A 16645-nucleotide genomic window follows, 5' to 3' on the forward strand; every position below is an offset into this window, starting at 1 on the left:
TATTTGCCGGATTTAGCAGGCTTTCGTTTTTCGTCTTCTCTAGGGTAGCTGATCTCTGTTCTCCGGAGATACACTGCATTACACACATACGGCATATAATAGTATTTGGCAGATCAAAAAATTCTGATCGATTTAAAAGAGAATAATATCTCTAGGTCTATTTTCTTATTGTGGCATGTTGTACAAAAGAGTAAAATTTTTATCACCCAATGCAAATTATTTAATTTGGCACACCTGCAAATAGAACCACTTATTGCATATTTTTTATGATTAGTATCATCAATTTTGTAGAAGCATTCTTGGTGTCCATCTATACTCGTAGGGCAGATTTTGTATGCTATGCTGGCCGTTTTATTGTTGTATATTATAATACATATATATAATGTATAACGTATCTACAATACAATTGACACTCTGACTGCAGTACTCATCCGTACAGTACTTACATTTTAACAATTATTCCGTAACAGCAAAGATTTGCTGTTATGCAGGAAGTGTGAAGCGTTATGACAGGGAAGGTTCAAAGGAATTTGCGTACGAGTACGAAATGGAATATTACGCATCCGGAGCTTTGGAGATTTACAACTTATGATGAATCGGAATAAATGGTCGATACGAGCCGGAGCTGTGACGGGGATAATGCGCAGTACATGAAGTTTTCTGGGCATGGCTGGGAAGGCCTACCAACAGCGCATTTCCGGTTCTCTGTCTGGCTATTAAAATTCACCGTCGTTCAGTGAACGGTGAATAGACCAGTCGCTCATTTGTCAGTAGAAGTACTGTACTTACTGGCTGTGTGAATTCTTGTGTATTAACCGCCAGGCCCAGTCCAATGCGTGCGAAGTGTGCACTGTACGCCGTAAAGTACGGTACAGCCGATCTATCATGTTGGCTCCCTTTCACCATCACGTTCATCCCAAATTTGGGCTGCCTTCACAATATCTGGATACATGTCCGACAGGAGTTTGACTTTTCATTGATAGTATTAGATCAGACTTCCGGGGCTTGTCTGAGGGAAAGAAGTGGCTGCCTCTTGACGGGTATGCAGTGTGTGCGATATATATTTCTCAATTTGTTTGTTTGCCCTGTCGCGCAGTGTAAATCTTGTTAATATGTCAGCCGTCTGGTGACTGTTTAACGTGTTTTCTTAGATTAGGCCAGACCGGTCGCTGCGTGGAGTGTGTTGTGATTCGTGTGAAAACATCATCATCATCACCTCTCAGTATCATGACCGTTGCCAGAATGCCGCACTGGTTCGGGCACGAAGCGCAGAAACACTATCGCTGCACGGTGAAGTATCTGGACGATTCATCATGGGAGACCACGTATACTAAGAGCGAAGACAGCCAGAAGCTCTTCGACCGGATCTGCGACCATCTTAATCTCATTGAAAAGGACTACTTTGGCCTGCGTTTTGTTGACGAGAAGAAGCAGCGTCGCTGGCTGGATTTAGGGAAGAATGCACGGAAGCAGCTGAAGAAGGCCGGAAAAGATGTGGACAATGTTATACTGTGTTTCCGCGTCAAATTCTACCCGCCCGATCCCATACTGCGCCTCCATGAGGAGCTGACGCTTTATCAGTTATTCCTGCAGTTGCGTCGCGATCTCCAGGTAAAAACACGGTGCTCTGCCACTGGCGTCTGCTGTGTATGGCGCTGAAAAGTTCGATTAGGGATTTTCTTGAGAGCGGGTATTGTGTGAGAGTGTGTGTGTGAATGCGAGTTGCCAGTGGAAAGAGCTGACAACCGGCGCTCTCCACTCGCTATTGATTTCTATTTTTTTTGCGTGATCATATTGATTGGCAGTTCATATATGCGGGAAGAGCGTGCATCGGTTGTTTCATGCGTTATAGTTAGTAATCGGCGGGGCTTGACAGTGACATGCGTCAGCAGTATCAGTTAATCCTTTTTAAGCATTTTTCCTTTTTAAGAGCATCGCCAGAATCCGGATTCCGGATCCTGGAGACCACTTAAATTTGTATGCACTTTATAGGAGTATGCAGGGAGATCCTAATTACGCAAAAAAAGAATTATCGTGCGGCAGCGTACCAGATTTTGACGATTGTGCTTAAAACTAGCGACAAAAACAGTTTGATGAAAATTGTCTGCTTACGAGACTACATTTAAAGTATTTTATCGGACCATCCCCTCCTGTTTCAGTTGTGTAAAGCGTAATACCGGAAAATTTGAATGATTTCGTAACTTTTGAACCATGCGTATATGCTATCGTCATCACGGACATGACAGATGAGTCAGGATGGCACCGGTTTTAACAGACGATCAGTGATTTTTTGCTTTACACATTTATTATTACCAAAGTGACAAAACCCGCCATAACGTTAAAAAAGCGAATGGTCAACATTCTACTAGCAAATTATGATGGTCAGTGCGCAAGGGAAGCATTAGCCGCTTGATCGGGGGAATTGTGTGGAAGTCATAGATAGATCATTGTATGTGTTACAAAAGTGTTCTAACTATTGGCAGCCATACTAATCAATGTAATCATTACCGTAATTGTGTTCCAGGTATTTTGATCTATTTATTCCCTGCGTGGTGGCTGTACATGTTGGTAGTTAAGCGTATTAAAGCGCCATTGCAAGAAAACAGCTTGGATTATCGATTCAGATTGAAAATTATTACTTATATCCCCGTCTCTCATACGAGACAACCGGTACACTGCAAACTGTAGAAGATTATTGTGTTCAATACAGACTGTGGTACTTATGTGGCATTGAAATTGCGAGAACTGATCGTGATTGCCAGAGTGGCAGACTTGTCGGAGAGTTGCAGTTGCGGGAATTCATCAATTTATTTGCAGTGAGATGGGTCGATAGGGAAGTCCTGGTCAATATGGACTGTCGTTAATTACTTATCCTTACGTGCTTGGGGATGCTGACAGTCGACATAGCCGCTGCTTGTTCAAAAGAGCTACATCACTTCACAATCAGGCAGAAGCATTAACACTGTTCTTACCAGTGGGAGAGGGTGTAATGTATTATTTTTACATTTAACAATTATTCGTAACAGCAAAGATTTGCTGTTATGCAGGAAGTGTGAAGCGTTATGACAGGGAAGGTTCAAAGGAATTTGCGTACGAGTACGAAATGGAATATTACGCATCCGGAGCTTTGGAGATTTACAACTTATGATGAATCGGAATAAATGGTCGATACGAGCCGGAGCTGTGACGGGGATAATGCGCAGTACATGAAGTTTTCTGGGCATGGCTGGGAAGGTCTACCAACAGCGCATTTCCGGTTCCTCTGTCTGGCTATCAACATTCACCGTCGTTCAGTGAACGCTGAATAGACCAGTCGCTCATTTGTCAGTAGAAATAAGTACTGTACTTACTGGCTGTGTGTATTCTGTGTAGTAACCGCCCAGTCCAATGCGTGCGAAGTGTGCACTGTACGCGGTAAAGTACGGTACAGCCGATCTATCATGTTGGCTCCCTTTCATCATCACGTTCATCCCAAATTTGGGCTGCCTTCACAATATCTGGATACATGTCCGAGAGGAGTTTGACTTTTCATTGATAGTATTAGATCAGACTTCCGGGGCTTGTCTGAGGGAAAGAAGTGGCTGTCTCTTGACGGGTATGCAGTGTGTGCGATATATATTTCTCAATTTGTTTGTTTGCCCTGTCGCGCAGTGTAAATCTTGTTAATGTCAGCCGTCTGGTGACTGTTTAACGTGTTTTCTTAGATTAGGCCAGACCGGTCGCTGCGTGGAGTGTGTTGTGATTCGTGTGAAAACATCATCATCATCACCTCTCAATATCATGACCGTGGCCAGAATGCCGCACTGGTTCGGGCACGAGCGCGAAACATATCGCTGCACGGTGAAGTATCTGGACGATTCATCATGGGAGACCACGTATACTAAGAGCGAAGACAGCCAGAAGCTCTTCGACCGGATCTGCGACCATCTTAATCTCATTGAAAAGACTACTTTGGCCTGCGTTTTGTTGACGAGAAGCAGCGTCGCTGGCTGGATTTAGGAAGAATGCACGGAAGCAGCTGAAGAAGGCCGGAAAAGATGTGGACAATGTTATACTGTGTTTCCGCGTCAAATTCTACCGCCCGATCCCATACTGCGCCTCCGCAGGAGCTGACGCTTTATCAGTTATTCCTGCAGTTGCGTCGCGATCTCCAGGTAAAACACGGTGCTCTGCGTCACTGTGTATGGCGCTGAAAAGTTCGATTAGGGATTTTCTTGAGAGCGGGTATTGTGTGAGTGTGTGAATGCGAGTTGCCAGTGGAAGAGCGACAACCGGCACTCCACTCGCTATTGATTTCTATTTTTTTTGCGTGATCATATTGATTGGCAGTTCATATATGCGGGAGCGTGCATCGGTTGTTTCATGCGTTATAGTTAGTAATCGGCGGGCTTGACAGTGACATGCGTCAGCAGTATCAGTTAATCCTTTTAAGCATTTTTCCTTTTTAAGAGCATCGCCAGAATCCGGATTCCGGATCCTGGGACCACCAAATTGTATGCACTTTATAGGAGTATGCAGGAGATCCCATTACGCAAAAAATTATCGTGCAGCGTACCAGATTTTCGACGATTGTGCTTAAAACTAGCGACAAAAACAGTTTGATTTTGAAATTAGGATGGTTTTAGCTGATATACTGCAGAAACTATTATTCGGAATTATTTATCAATTTGTAAAAAGCGTAATACCGGAATTTGAATGATTTCGTAACTTTTGAACCATGTGTATATGCTATCGTCATCACGGACATGACAGATGAGTCAGGACGGCACCGGTTTTAACAGACGATCAGTGATTTTTTTGTTTTACACATTTATTATTACAAAAGTGACAAAACCCGCCATAACGTTAAAAAAGCGAATGGCCAACATTCTACTAGCAAATTATGATGGTCAGTGCGTAAGGGAAGCATTAGCCGCTTGATCGGGGGAATTGTGTGGAAGTCATAGATAGATCATTGTATGTGTTACAAAAGTGTTCTAACTATTGGCAGCCATACTAATCAATGTAATCATTACCGTAATTGTGTTCCAGGTATTTTGATCTATTTATTCCCTGCGTGGTGGCTGTACATGTTGGTAGTTAAGCGTATTAAAGCGCCATTGCAAGAAAACATGTACAGCTTGGATTATCGATTCAGATTGAAAATTATTACTTAATTATATCCCCGTCTCTCATAAGACAACCGGTACACTGTAAACTGTAGAAGATTATTGTGTTCAATACAGACTGTGGTACTTATGTGGCATTGAAATTGCGAGAACTGATCGTGATTGCCAGAGTGGCAGACTTGTCGGAGAGTTGCAGTTGCGGGAATTCATCAATTTATTTGCAGTGAGATGGGTCGATAGGGAAGTCCTGGTCAATATGGACTGTTGTTAATTACTTATCCTTACGTGCTTGGGGATGCTGACAGTCGACGTAGCCGCTGCTTGTTCAAAAGAGCTACATCACTTCACAATCAGGCAGAAGCATTAACACTGTTCTTACCAGTGGGAGAGGGCGTAATGTATTACTTAACTAATTTTTATTAGATTAGCTAAGTAAGAAAATCTTGGATCCAGTGAATTTATTTTTAATGTTTAGTTGAACAATTGAACCGCTGACTGGTGAAGTACATCGTTTTTTGTTGCTCAAATTTGATTTCGATCAATTTTGGTCATAATAAAGGTCGTTCTTTTGAAGATTATTAATTTGAGAGTAACGGTGCATCTAGCTTTTACGCAGTGAGAAAGTTATGTAATTCCGTTTCGGTGTGCCGTTGATTCACGTAGCATAAGATTTTTCTTGCTGTCTTGATCGTTTGCGGTCTGAGTGTTACATTTAATTGTAAGGGTAAGAGTATGCACTGCACATTTGAGATTTCTAACATATGGTCGGAAACAGTTGTTTTGTGGGCAGTTAAGCCGGTTTGAAAAAGAAGACTGCAAGCTCGATCTAAGCCATTACGTCCTCGAGCCCAGTGGAATATTTATTGGATGCATACTGAGGAGAAAATTACGGCAGTTCAATCTGGCAGGTTTAGCGGAATGTACATTTCGTGGTGTTAGATTTTCTGAAGAGTTAATGAGACCACAGCGTCCTGGGGTTAATGATGACGTAGATTCTCCTGACGTTCGAATGTTGAGCAAGATATTTAGAGGCATCATTATGCCCATTGAAATTGCTGATGGGCGTTTCTGATGTTGTATTACAGTAATGAATTTTTTCTTTTAGCATGGACGACTTTATGGATCATCGGGCGATGAAGCCATACTACTGGTAATTCTCAGTTTTATCAGACAATGTGATACTCATATATACGAGTACTAATTTTTGCAATTTCAGGCGTGCATCCTCCAGTCAGAACTCGGTAACATTTCAGCGGGTATAGTAAATGTTCCAGAAGACTATCGCGTATTAATGAAACACGGGAAAAAAGGCGAAACCAAAACCATCGAACAGTGGCACTACCTGCGCGACTTAAGCCCTTCGGAGTGTGAGAAGCGCTTTGTGGAACAGGCTGCCCGCCTGGACACCTTCGGCATTGATCCCCATCAAGTGAAGAATGAGGAAGATCAGTCGGTTTTTCTGGGCTACAATCATTTTGGCATCATTGCTTTTCAAGGCTCAAAACGCATCCTCCATCTGGACTGGGCCCACATCCTGAAAATGTCTTACGAAGGCCGCACCTTCCTAGTACAGTTCATGCGAGAATCCAAGCCACAGACCCGCGGCTTAAAGTGCCCCACGTCCAAAGCGGCCAAGCAATTGTGGCGGAATGCATTGGAGACCAAGATCTTCTTCACAGCCCCGACCAGCAAGACCATCAAGCCGGTCTCAAACGGCTCCACCATCTTTTCTCGTGCATCACGTGTCCGCTTCTCTGGGCGTGTGGCACGAGAAGCCATGGAAGCCAGCTCGACTCTGCACCGTTCCGGTGTGACATTCCAGCGAGCGGCCTTTGCACATAAGCTCGAGCCGGACGTGTATGAGGGCGTTGTGGCCACGCCAGCCCTTCACCGGCGCGCCAGCCTCTTTCCCAAACCCAAAGAATCCGGCAGCGGATCGCCGGTACCCGGTGAAAACCGGTCGGAAGAGTTGATAGTAGTGACGCCGGAGCCACCCGCCTATATGGAGGCCGTTCCCTCGGAGGTGCACCATCCACCTGCCTCTCCGTCTCCGTTCGATATGCCACCAGAACCGTCATCTAGCACCAAACTTCCTTCACCTATGCCGTCGCGAACTGGTAGCGATCTACAGTTTAGACGACCGGTAACGGAAAGCATATTAGCCAGGGCTAAGCAGGAGATGGATCAGAATATCGATGATATTTTAAGTAATGGACGGTTTGAGCTGACCAGAGAAATCTCGCAGACAGTACAGCCGGCATCCGCCGCTGTCGCTGTGCAGCATCGACAGTCGGCGTTGGGAACGGTAGCCGTAGTTGGACTGATTTCCGGGACAGCTATATTGGGCATTTACACCCTATATGATACAAACTGGTTGTCGCCCGCACCGCTGTTAGCAGCGATGGACAGCATTCGAGAATTCGTCGCGAGTCATGTGCTTTCCTGGTGGAATTAAATGAATTTCAAGTGAGAAGCGGCACCGGTGGATGTGTTAGTTAACGTTAACGGGATGATATGACAATGGTTCTGGTCAGTGTGGCAGAATTATGTATCATGGCTTTGATGATACGAAATGCTTTACAGTCTGTCAGATTATTTCTGTAGTCAGCAGTTTTAACGGTTTTATATTTTAACTTTTAAAAATTTTTCTTCGGTTTTATTGTGAGTTTGAATCTGATTGTCTGTTGTTTGTGCACAAACCATGACTTCTAGTTTAAAGCGTAATTATTTCGATTCTTCAAAAAAACGAACTTTCGGTGAATGAATCACTTTTTTATTGCGCCATAATATTAAACTGGCAGGAAAAATTGCTCTGCAGCAAAACCACCTTCAACATTTGAAGTGGAATAATAAGCTGCCCAGTATAAAAAAGGAAAATACGAAGGAATGCAAAAGCACAAAAAGTAGTACTTTGTACACAGTAAGTAATAAAAGTGTTCTAAAAATTTAAGGCTGTAACAGTGCAATCGGTGCATGCAAAATCTACCAACGAAAAACAAACGAAACTAATCAAATCGAACTGAAAAAACAATAAACACTGCGGTACGAACGGAACGACGAAATAAACCCTAACTGGTCCGTTCCAAAAAAATACAGAAACAAATATCAAACAAGCCCGAGAAGTCATTCGGAAGCGTCATCGTCGTGCTTCGGAGCGAATGTATCAAGAAATGTTCGCTGATCCAGTTCACCGGGTTCGGGATTATCGGGATCGTCGGCCTTTGTAATGTCGCGAATTCCAATGTCATCCGTTCGTCCAGTCTCTTTCAGGTAGCGATTCCAAATGACTGGATACTGTCCAAATAATTCCTTACTCTCGATCTTCCCGCTGTTCAGCTGTTCGCCTAACCATTCCAAGAATCCCACCGTCAAAGATTCCCACGCTTTCGCCGATTTATCATCCATGCCCAGCCAGCGGCGAATCTCCTTAACCCGCTTCTGCATGCGCTCCCTGGCGTCACTCAATTGAAACTTTTGTCCTGGATCGCGTCGCATTTTGGATGCGGCGTTTTTGGCTTTCTCGCGCACGGCTCGCACAATAATGTACCAAATGGTTTTCTTCTTCAGCAATCCGATTACCTCATCGTTTTTATTCACAAAATACAATACCTCCCCTTCGTAGCCATGTCCTCGACGGATAGCCAGTAATTTATCTCCCAAATCCCGATGCTTCACCACTTCGTAACCTGTGACATGCAGGTGGAAAGCGCGACCGACTTCCTGGCAGAAATCGGGCGGAACGCACAGTTCATCTTCGTACACCGTCGCTTCCAGATCGGTCTTCGACCAGCTGATGAGGAACAGTTTGGGCGCAGTGAGATACGATAAATCTTCAATGTGCTGATAATGCGGCAGCAGGATTTCCAACACCGCCGTTAATTTCGTGTGGTGGAAGAAACTGAACAAGGCATTGCGGTCGGCCACGTCCATGGCCTGGAAGAAGGAGAAACACGACGACGCCACATCCCGCGCAACAAGGTACCGCGACTCCGAGTACTTTTCAATATCCTTTTTTAAACAACAAATGCACATTTTTCGACCCGGCGATCACATAGAAATCACCGTCAATCCACCGCACAGTAAAATGCGCCGCTTCACCGTTCATCTTCTTCGTACAGATCACGCGTTCCGCCTCGGAGATCGGTCGGACAAAATACTTTTGGAATTTAAACCCATCTCCGATATCCCGATCGTCATCATCGCCCAGTCCCCCCGTGAATTTCTTCAGTGCGAAGATGACGCAATCGCTAGTTCGCTCGGATGTTTCTGTGTTGTGCAGCTCCAGCACACAGTTGCCGCGCGCCACGCGCTGTCGAAAGGCCGCATTCTGATCGTACACTTTATCATCGGGACCGCGAGAAAACACCCTCGCGTCCACCAGTTCGCCTTGTAGATGTTGAGGAAGGATGCCAGTAGGAATGGCTCCGGAAACGCTTTTCAAATTCTTTTGATTCGCAGTCCAAGATAACCAGTTTTTGGCATTCTGATCGCGCGACGCATCATCGGTTTCTTCCAGCAGATACGTTTTCAGCCGGTCCACAAACTGAGGCTGAATCAAATGTGATAACTTTTCAAACAACTCTTCTTTAGAAACCAGATGAGCCATGTTTGCGAAAGCGTTTCCAGAACGGTAATTTTATGGTACGTAGATGTGACATATCGCAGAGATTACACTGGCAGTGGGTGTAAATACGGCAGTGAGCAATCAGCACCGGAAGTGTTCCACGCTTCTCAAAATGATCTTGAAAAGTAGCGAATGGCGACAGGTAGGAGGTGTGGCCAACGATAAGAAACCAGCTGACTTGGCATGCTTCCTGTGAAATCCATGCGGCCCAGCTGATCACTACTCGAACCCGCAAGTGGCCGCTGCGCTTACTGGGAACGACAATTGATTTCATTCTGTAGCGATTTGTGGTTCTGCAGATCTTTTCATTACACTTAACGAAAATGGCAGCCATTGTTTTACGTAGTTTTGCTACCAATCTTGGGTACAATCAGCTGTTGATGCGGTCATACGCATCGACGGCGGCTGTGCCTAAAGTCAAGAATTTCATCAATGGCCAAATGGTGGACTCCACAACCAACCAGTGGATTGATCTGAAGAATCCCGCTACAAATGAAGGTGAAGCAGCATTTAATGAAAAATGTTACATGCTGTTAAAGATAGGCTAAGATAACACATTTGATTGACTTGTGTTTTTTTTCGGTTGTATAGTCATTTGCAAAGTTCCTAAAAGCACCAACCGCGAAATGGAGGATGCTGTTGCGGCAGCGAAGGTTTGTATCTGAATCTGCTTACACTCTCTGCTTCTGCTGTCGATAACTAAAAAAATGTATTGTGTTGTATCGTCTTCTACTGAATTATTTATGTTTTAATTATGATTTGATTTGTTCCTAAAGGTTAAAATAATTGAATATTATTGCGCTGTTTTTCACTGTGTAGGGGGTACACAGTGTTACAATGTTAATAGACGAATGCGGACGTGTACCTTCGTATTGCTATTTACTATGACAGTATCCGCGGTAAAAATTGCAATTTCTTGCTGACTGCATTTTAGCAAGCCTTCAAAACATGGTCAAAAACTTCCATATTGACCCGGCAGCAAGTGATGTTTCGCTACCAAGCGTTGATACGACAAAATATGAAAGAACTGGCAAAATTGATCACCGAAGAACAAGGCAAAACGCTGGTGGATGCGGAAGGAGATGTTCTGCGCGGATTGCAGGTAAAGATTGTGTAGGTCTGTAAATTTGTGCCGCATGAATGATGCAAAGCAGCAGGCTGGAAGTGAAGCATAATTATAATACCGTTGCAGTGCCTTTATCTTGGAATTCTTATAATATTTTATGGTGGTTTTTGTTCCGTGTTGTAATAATTTTACTGATTTGACCATTTAGGTCGTGGAGCACTGCTGCAGCATCACTTCTCTGCAGCTGGGAGAGACTTTACCGTCCGTTTCAAAAGACATGGATACAATGACATTCCGCGTGCCGCTTGGTGTTTGCGCAGGCATTACTCCCTTCAATTTCCCAGTGAGTGCTTTGAATACGCCTTGATTGCATTGACATTGGATGCTTCTATAGCATTGTGTCTTTTTATCCATAATATATGCAACCATTGCAATTTCCAATGCAGGCAATGATCCCGCTCTGGATGTTCCCATTGGCGCTCGTATGCGGCAACACCTACGTGATCAAGCCATCGGAAAGAGACCCGGGTGCCTGCATGAAACTGGTGGAACTGGGCCAGGAAGCCGGTATTCCCGACGGATGCGTCAACGTCATTCACGGCCAGCACGATGCGGTCAACTTCATCTGCGACCACCGGGACATTCATGCCATCTCCTTTGTCGGCTCCGATAAAGTGGGACGGTACATCTACGAGCGGGGATCAAAGAACGGCAAACGTGTGCAAGCCAATCTCGGAGCGAAAAATCATGGTGTCGTTATGCCGGATGCTAACAAGGAAAACACCCTCACTCAGGTAAATCGGTAAAACGATATTTAAAATAATTCACCTTAAATTAAAAAATTATGTGTACAGGCGGTTCTTTTTGGGCTTGCGACAATATTGATTGAACGTGTGAAGAACGACAAAGTTTTTAATAAGTTGCTTTTGTAGCTTGTTGGTGCCGCTTTCGGGGCTGCCGGTCAGCGCTGCATGGCCTTGTCGACGGCAGTTTTCGTTGGAGAATCCAGAAAATGGATCCCTGATTTGGTGGAGAAAGCGAGGAAACTGCGAGTTAATGCTGGCCATGTGCAGGATGCAGATTTGGGCCCTGTTATCTCGCCCGAAGCCAAGGACCGCATTTTGGAGCTAATTCAGAGTGGCTTAAAAGAAGGTGCTAAACTAGTACTGGACGGACGCGATGTCAAAGTTCAAGGTGTGTATGCGAACAGATTGCACTGAAGCGATGGATATATGAGATATTTCTACCTGATTATTGCATGATTACTCTTAGGCTACGAAAAGGGCAACTTTGTCGGCCCAACCATTCTGGCCGATGTGAAGCCCGATATGGAATGCTATAAGGAAGAAATCTTTGGCCCAGTGCTGTGTGTACTCACGGCGGAGACGCTTGATGATGCCATTAAGCTCATCAATGAGAATCCATACGGAAACGGCACAGCCATTTTCACCACCAATGGCGCTGCGGCTCGCAAGTTCACCAATGAAGTGGATGTTGGACAGATTGGTGTCAATGTGCCGATCCCAGTTCCGTTGCCCATGTTCAGTTTTACCGGTTCCAGGGCGAGTTTCGCAGGTGACAGCAATTTCTACGGGAAGTCTGGCATTCAGTTTTACACGCAGATGAAAACGATAACACAATTATGGCGTGAGCAGGATGTCACTGATACACGCTCAGCCACCGCCATGCCCATTATGCAGTAAACGATTTTATCTGTTCTTATTTGTCACGTCAAAATTAGATAAAAAGTATAACAATTACGACCAGAATAAAGGGGAACTGTCGTCGAACGTTGAAGATTCTAATGTCGTAATAAATACCAATCGGAATACTTGTTCCTGAAGTGAGCGCTACAGATCTGGCTGAAATGCCACCAGTACTTACGTAAAAAGAAGTTAACCAACAGTTCAATAACCATGGTCATTGAAAATAACAATGTTTAAGCAATCACCGCTTGCATGCTTTTTCGGGTTATTTTAGAACGATTAAAACAGGGTCAAACATAAGACAATTCAAAAAAATCACAACAGTTGCCAAAATATCGGTATGCATCCGAATCAAAACATGTACAGCAGCCGCCAGCAAACAACGCAGTCTTCACTGATATTTTACAGCCCTTCCATTTCGGAATTTTATTGCTGAACCACTGACAACCGGACGCATCCAAGAGCGAGTAATTCGAATGATGTCGATGTACTGCAACAAGAACGAACGCTTTACATGTATGCTGACCAACTACCTAATTCACGCAGTCAAATACTTTACCTGTAAAAGTAAAAACATCAGTCCGCCGTAAATGGCAATAATACTTGTGACCAAAAGATCGAAAAACGGCTGTTTTGTTCGAGAAGCCGTTACTACTACATCCACCGGACCGTATAAGGTAATGTCGGATTCACTAAGAAACGAAACATCCACGTGTGAGTAATAAAAATTATTACGAAAAATGGAACAGCATGCATTTAAATAAAATTCGTGTACGCATTTGCACGCTTACGCTTTATCACTGTTCAAAGGTTTCACTTTGAAATCCACTAAGCGCTTCGTCAAATAATCCTTCACTGCCACCATAACCGGATGATCGGGAGTGAGCATTTGTAGTGGTCGGGGTTGTCGAGTCAAAATTTCCAACCAAGATGCAATATTTTCCTCGGAGACCGCCTATTCAAAAATACATACTTCTATCAAGCAACATAAAAACAAGGCGACCCGACTCGTATATACCGGCACCTATGTACTTACCAAAAAATTGTCATGGAGAATTCGAGTGTCGTTTCCCTCTAATCCAAACATTTCGCGGGCCAGAGCATCGGCTAACCAATGGGCAGTTTTGGTGAGCTGAGGAATCTGAACTGTTGACCTATGTGAAACAAAACAATAGTAACCCTAAACTTCATTAACGACTTAGCAATACAAACGTTGCACGGCACAATTGCATATCTCGACGGGACAACGGTTACAAGAAAAGAAATAAAAATCCCGTCACAATTAAACCAGTTAGACAAAAAAGAACCGAGAAACGTCAGAAAACAGCGCTGGACTCCGCCCTTACCTGTCATCAAGAATCGAGCGCCGTTCGCTGATCCTGTTGAGAGACAAACTAGATAAACTGAAAGCCGGTACCCGCACCAAGCTGAACTGTTCGTGTTCCCATGTCAATTCGTCTTCAGCTAAATTGATCTTTTTATGCACGAGCTGCGCCGCATTTCCCGCAATGTTGACCGCACTTTCATTCAACACCTACAAAGTCGAACTGATGCAACGCAAAGCGGAGGCGAGCGCGCCATGGCTAACCTCAAAGAGACGATGTGCCGGTGATCCTTCTTTGGGCGGCCGTGAGACGTACACTTTCGGCGGAAAGTCCTCACCAACACCATCTAAGCACACGGCATACTGGATCTTACCGAGAAGACTACTCTCTGTCGCATCCACCTGCTCACTCAACCACTTTTTGGTACCGAGGAAATTAAATTTCCCCCCGGCACTGATGAGCACCAGCAATTCTCGTTTAGGTGTGGATCGCTGGGTCTGTTTCAGCGTGCTCAGAATGCGTACAATCTCCAGAAGCACGGCCACACCGGAGGCATCGGAATTGGCGCCGTAGGACAGACCCGGAGCCACACCGATCGCATCCAGATGAGCGACGAGAACGATCATCGGCTGCTGTTCCGATGACTGCAGGGAAGCCTCATCGCCAATGCGTCCAATGAGATTGGACATCTTCACATCGCCAATGGCTTTCGCTGAATAGGAACTGCTGGAAATGTAGTAATAGTCTCCAATCACTTGCTGCAGCAGTTCTAAAATAAATATTCCCGTAACGTATCAAAGCTAAGTCGACCGGTTCAGATTCTTGAAGTATTTTTGGTCGGCATTTCCAGAAATTAATACATCCAATGTAAAATCATTCGGTCGCTACACGTCTTCGTGTGAGAACGAATACTTTGATAATAAATCAATGCAGTAACAGAGGCTTAAATACTTTATAAAACAAACAAGCAAAATGATTTGGAAAAAATATAAACACGTTCAAACGCACCTTCCGTGGTCGTCTGCGGTGTGTTGACGCTTCCCGAATGGAAGTCCAACGAATCCAACCAATCCTTCACTTCCGGTGTCTGTACGACAAAATACACCGGGATCTGCAGATCCATTTTCAAAATTGTCTGCTCCGTTTCCACAAACGCCTAAATCCGCAATCGTAACACAAAGTCATCATCATGGAGCTCCGTATCACATACTACGCAACACTGAAGCAACTATAGTAGTTCCACATCATTAGATTTATGTAATAATAATACATAATCCAAATGCAGGATAAGAGGCACTAATAACACTCACGTCACGGTCTTCGCCCTGAATGCTGTTCATGTTCTGTGGCACCGCAATGATCAGCGCCACAATACCCTTCTGCACCACCGAAGAGATATCTTTGGTAATGAGCTCCTTCCATGATATCACCAAGCACCGTCGGGCGACGGATGCGCTGAAGAGCGTACGGACCTCGCAGTTCAGCGAGACGCCTGGCGAACCTAAAGATGAATAAGCGCATAGTCTGGGCGCCGTTGCCAACTGCTTAACTGCCACGCTAATTACCCCGCAGTGATCCCGACACTTCATAATGCTGGATGCGGTGGAACGTGAAGTGGTGCACTGCCACGGCGGGTCGGATGGCTGGGCCGATGAGGAGAATGGTTAAGGGAACCAGGCACACCCACACCATGGAGTGCCATCCCTGTCTGCATACATCCAACACATCACACAAATGCTCGCCCAACATCCTCTGATCGAATGCGGAACTGCAAGGACTCCGTTGTAGTATAGGCTACCGTGGAGTTGGAAGTCTATCGTGGCGGAAAGAGAGTCAACAAAACATCGGCGCCCGGAAAAAATACGGACTGACAAGGGAAACTAATGGAAACCGCAAATGATCTACTGTTTCCAATTCCCACACTGAAGTTCTTTTAATCGCGGAGCGATGCTGACTACTAGCGCTCCAAATCTATTATGGTACGGTTGCTCAGCACAGTAGCTGTATGCGGTAAGCCACGCCCGTCGTGAAGCCACCTCGAGGTGGAGTTGTTGCTTACTGTGAGATTCAACTAATGGACATGAAACTGATAAAATCCAAGTAAAAGCCCGCCCGTCGAAGGTTGACGGTAAATTGGCTTGCTGGCTATGGAGTCCATAGATGCCTTGCAATTCTGTGGCCAGAATGAATGCCGCAATGTGAAGTGTGAATGAATAGTAAGTAATTTGTTTCAAAACAGAAATATAGGAGCCGTCTGGGCAATTCCACGGCGTGGTTTTACTTGTATAAATTGCTGCAAACCCAGGGTCAGCATAATTACATAGCTTCCCACGGGACTAAACAATTGCGCCGGGGCGTCTGCCATCGGTCCGTAATGTAGCAAATGTAAGTAGCAAGCAGCTATTTTTCAGTGCCCGCTGATGGGAAACCGCGCGGATGTGACTTAAAGCCGCTTCCGGCTTGCGACCCCGACGTTTCGCAACCTGAAGCGTACGGTAGACCCTTCGAGCTAGTCACTCGAGTGTCACACTGTCACCCTAGGGCCTAGGCGATTAGTGGTGATGTAAACGTCTAGAAGTACAAGGCTACAAGCCATCCATGATTTGTCGCTAATTACAAAGATTTGATCGATATAGTCGCTAATTATGTCGTCGATTTCTGAGAGATGCGGTTGGACGCGTTTCCAGCCATGCCCGTTTCGTTCGGTGTGAACTCCAGGAGAGGGCTTGGGTCGCTTGACTAAATATAGCGAACCCTGGCTACCGAGAGCAACGCTTCCACCGTGACTCCAGTGACCGGTTCACGTGTTTTGGTGC

At 45.0% G+C, this 16645-nt stretch overlaps 4 protein-coding genes across 5 annotated transcripts; 2 read left to right on the plus strand and 2 right to left on the minus strand.

Moving 5' to 3' along the window:
- Nucleotides 1-798: 798 nt before the first annotated feature.
- LOC129581353 (FERM domain-containing protein 5-like) lies at nt 799-7915 on the plus strand. Of its 2 annotated transcripts, none has more exons than XM_055472361.1 (4): nt 799-1040; nt 1157-1611; nt 6214-6258; nt 6325-7915. In XM_055472361.1, the coding sequence occupies exons 1-4, from the start codon at nt 833-835 to the stop codon at nt 7561-7563; spliced, it is 1947 nt and encodes a 648-aa protein (XP_055328336.1). In that variant the 5' UTR covers nt 799-832; the 3' UTR covers nt 7564-7915. The 2 variants fall into 2 exon arrangements, with proteins under 2 accessions (XP_055328336.1, XP_055328337.1); XM_055472362.1 differs by having other exon boundaries at nt 900-1040; nt 1152-1611.
- On the minus strand, nt 7866-9793 carry LOC129581357 (uncharacterized). The gene is given in 2 exon segments (XM_055472365.1): nt 7866-9117; nt 9119-9793. Coding segments are annotated over 2 exon segments (1482 nt in total). The 5' UTR covers nt 9715-9793; the 3' UTR covers nt 7866-8231.
- Nucleotides 9794-9940: 147 nt separating this feature from the next.
- LOC129581356 (probable methylmalonate-semialdehyde dehydrogenase [acylating], mitochondrial) lies at nt 9941-12588 on the plus strand. Its single transcript, XM_055472364.1, has 7 exons — nt 9941-10230; nt 10324-10385; nt 10667-10834; nt 11007-11141; nt 11245-11592; nt 11731-11992; nt 12071-12588. The coding sequence occupies exons 1-7, from the start codon at nt 10056-10058 to the stop codon at nt 12499-12501; spliced, it is 1581 nt and encodes a 526-aa protein (XP_055328339.1). The 5' UTR covers nt 9941-10055; the 3' UTR covers nt 12502-12588.
- On the minus strand, nt 12242-15775 carry LOC129581355 (BOS complex subunit NCLN-like). Its single transcript, XM_055472363.1, has 9 exons — nt 15395-15775; nt 15140-15330; nt 14838-14985; nt 14093-14598; nt 13851-14038; nt 13541-13658; nt 13296-13459; nt 13064-13196; nt 12242-12994 (listed from the first exon to the last, which is right to left on the minus strand). Exons 1-9 carry the CDS (start codon nt 15576-15578, stop codon nt 12896-12898), a joined length of 1731 nt encoding a protein of 576 aa, XP_055328338.1. The 5' UTR covers nt 15579-15775; the 3' UTR covers nt 12242-12895.
- Nucleotides 15776-16645: the final 870 nt, after the last annotated feature.

The sequence above is a fragment of the Paramacrobiotus metropolitanus genome, unplaced genomic scaffold, assembly GCF_019649055.1.
Source record: "Paramacrobiotus metropolitanus isolate TYO unplaced genomic scaffold, Prichtersi_v1.0 Parri_scaffold0000005, whole genome shotgun sequence".
Taxonomy (NCBI): Eukaryota; Metazoa; Tardigrada; class Eutardigrada; order Parachela; family Macrobiotidae; genus Paramacrobiotus; species Paramacrobiotus metropolitanus.

Bases quoted from the DNA above. Each gene is read 5' to 3' on its own strand.
- LOC129581356 (XM_055472364.1), top strand. From the start codon at position 10,056: ATGGCAGCCATTGTTTTACGTAGTTTTGCTACCAATCTTGGGTACAAT. The intron at 10,231-10,323 runs GTGAAGCAGCAT...TCGGTTGTATAG, and splicing joins GAATCCCGCTACAAATGAAG to TCATTTGCAAAGTTCCTAAA. The intron at 10,835-11,006 runs GTAAAGATTGTG...TTGACCATTTAG, and splicing joins ATGTTCTGCGCGGATTGCAG to GTCGTGGAGCACTGCTGCAG.
- LOC129581355 (XM_055472363.1), bottom strand. From the start codon at position 15,578: ATGTTGGGCGAGCATTTGTGTGATGTGTTGGATGTATGCAGACAGGGA. The intron at 14,986-15,139 runs GTGAGTGTTATT...TTGCGGATTTAG, and splicing joins TTCAGGGCGAAGACCGTGAC to GCGTTTGTGGAAACGGAGCA. The intron at 13,460-13,540 runs GTAAGTACATAG...ATTTTTGAATAG, and splicing joins TTCTCCATGACAATTTTTTG to GCGGTCTCCGAGGAAAATAT.
- LOC129581353 (XM_055472361.1), top strand. From the start codon at position 833: ATGCGTGCGAAGTGTGCACTGTACGCCGTAAAGTACGGTACAGCCGAT. The intron at 1,041-1,156 runs GTATGCAGTGTG...TTCTTAGATTAG, and splicing joins AAGTGGCTGCCTCTTGACGG to GCCAGACCGGTCGCTGCGTG. The intron at 1,612-6,213 runs GTAAAAACACGG...TTTTTCTTTTAG, and splicing joins AGTTGCGTCGCGATCTCCAG to CATGGACGACTTTATGGATC.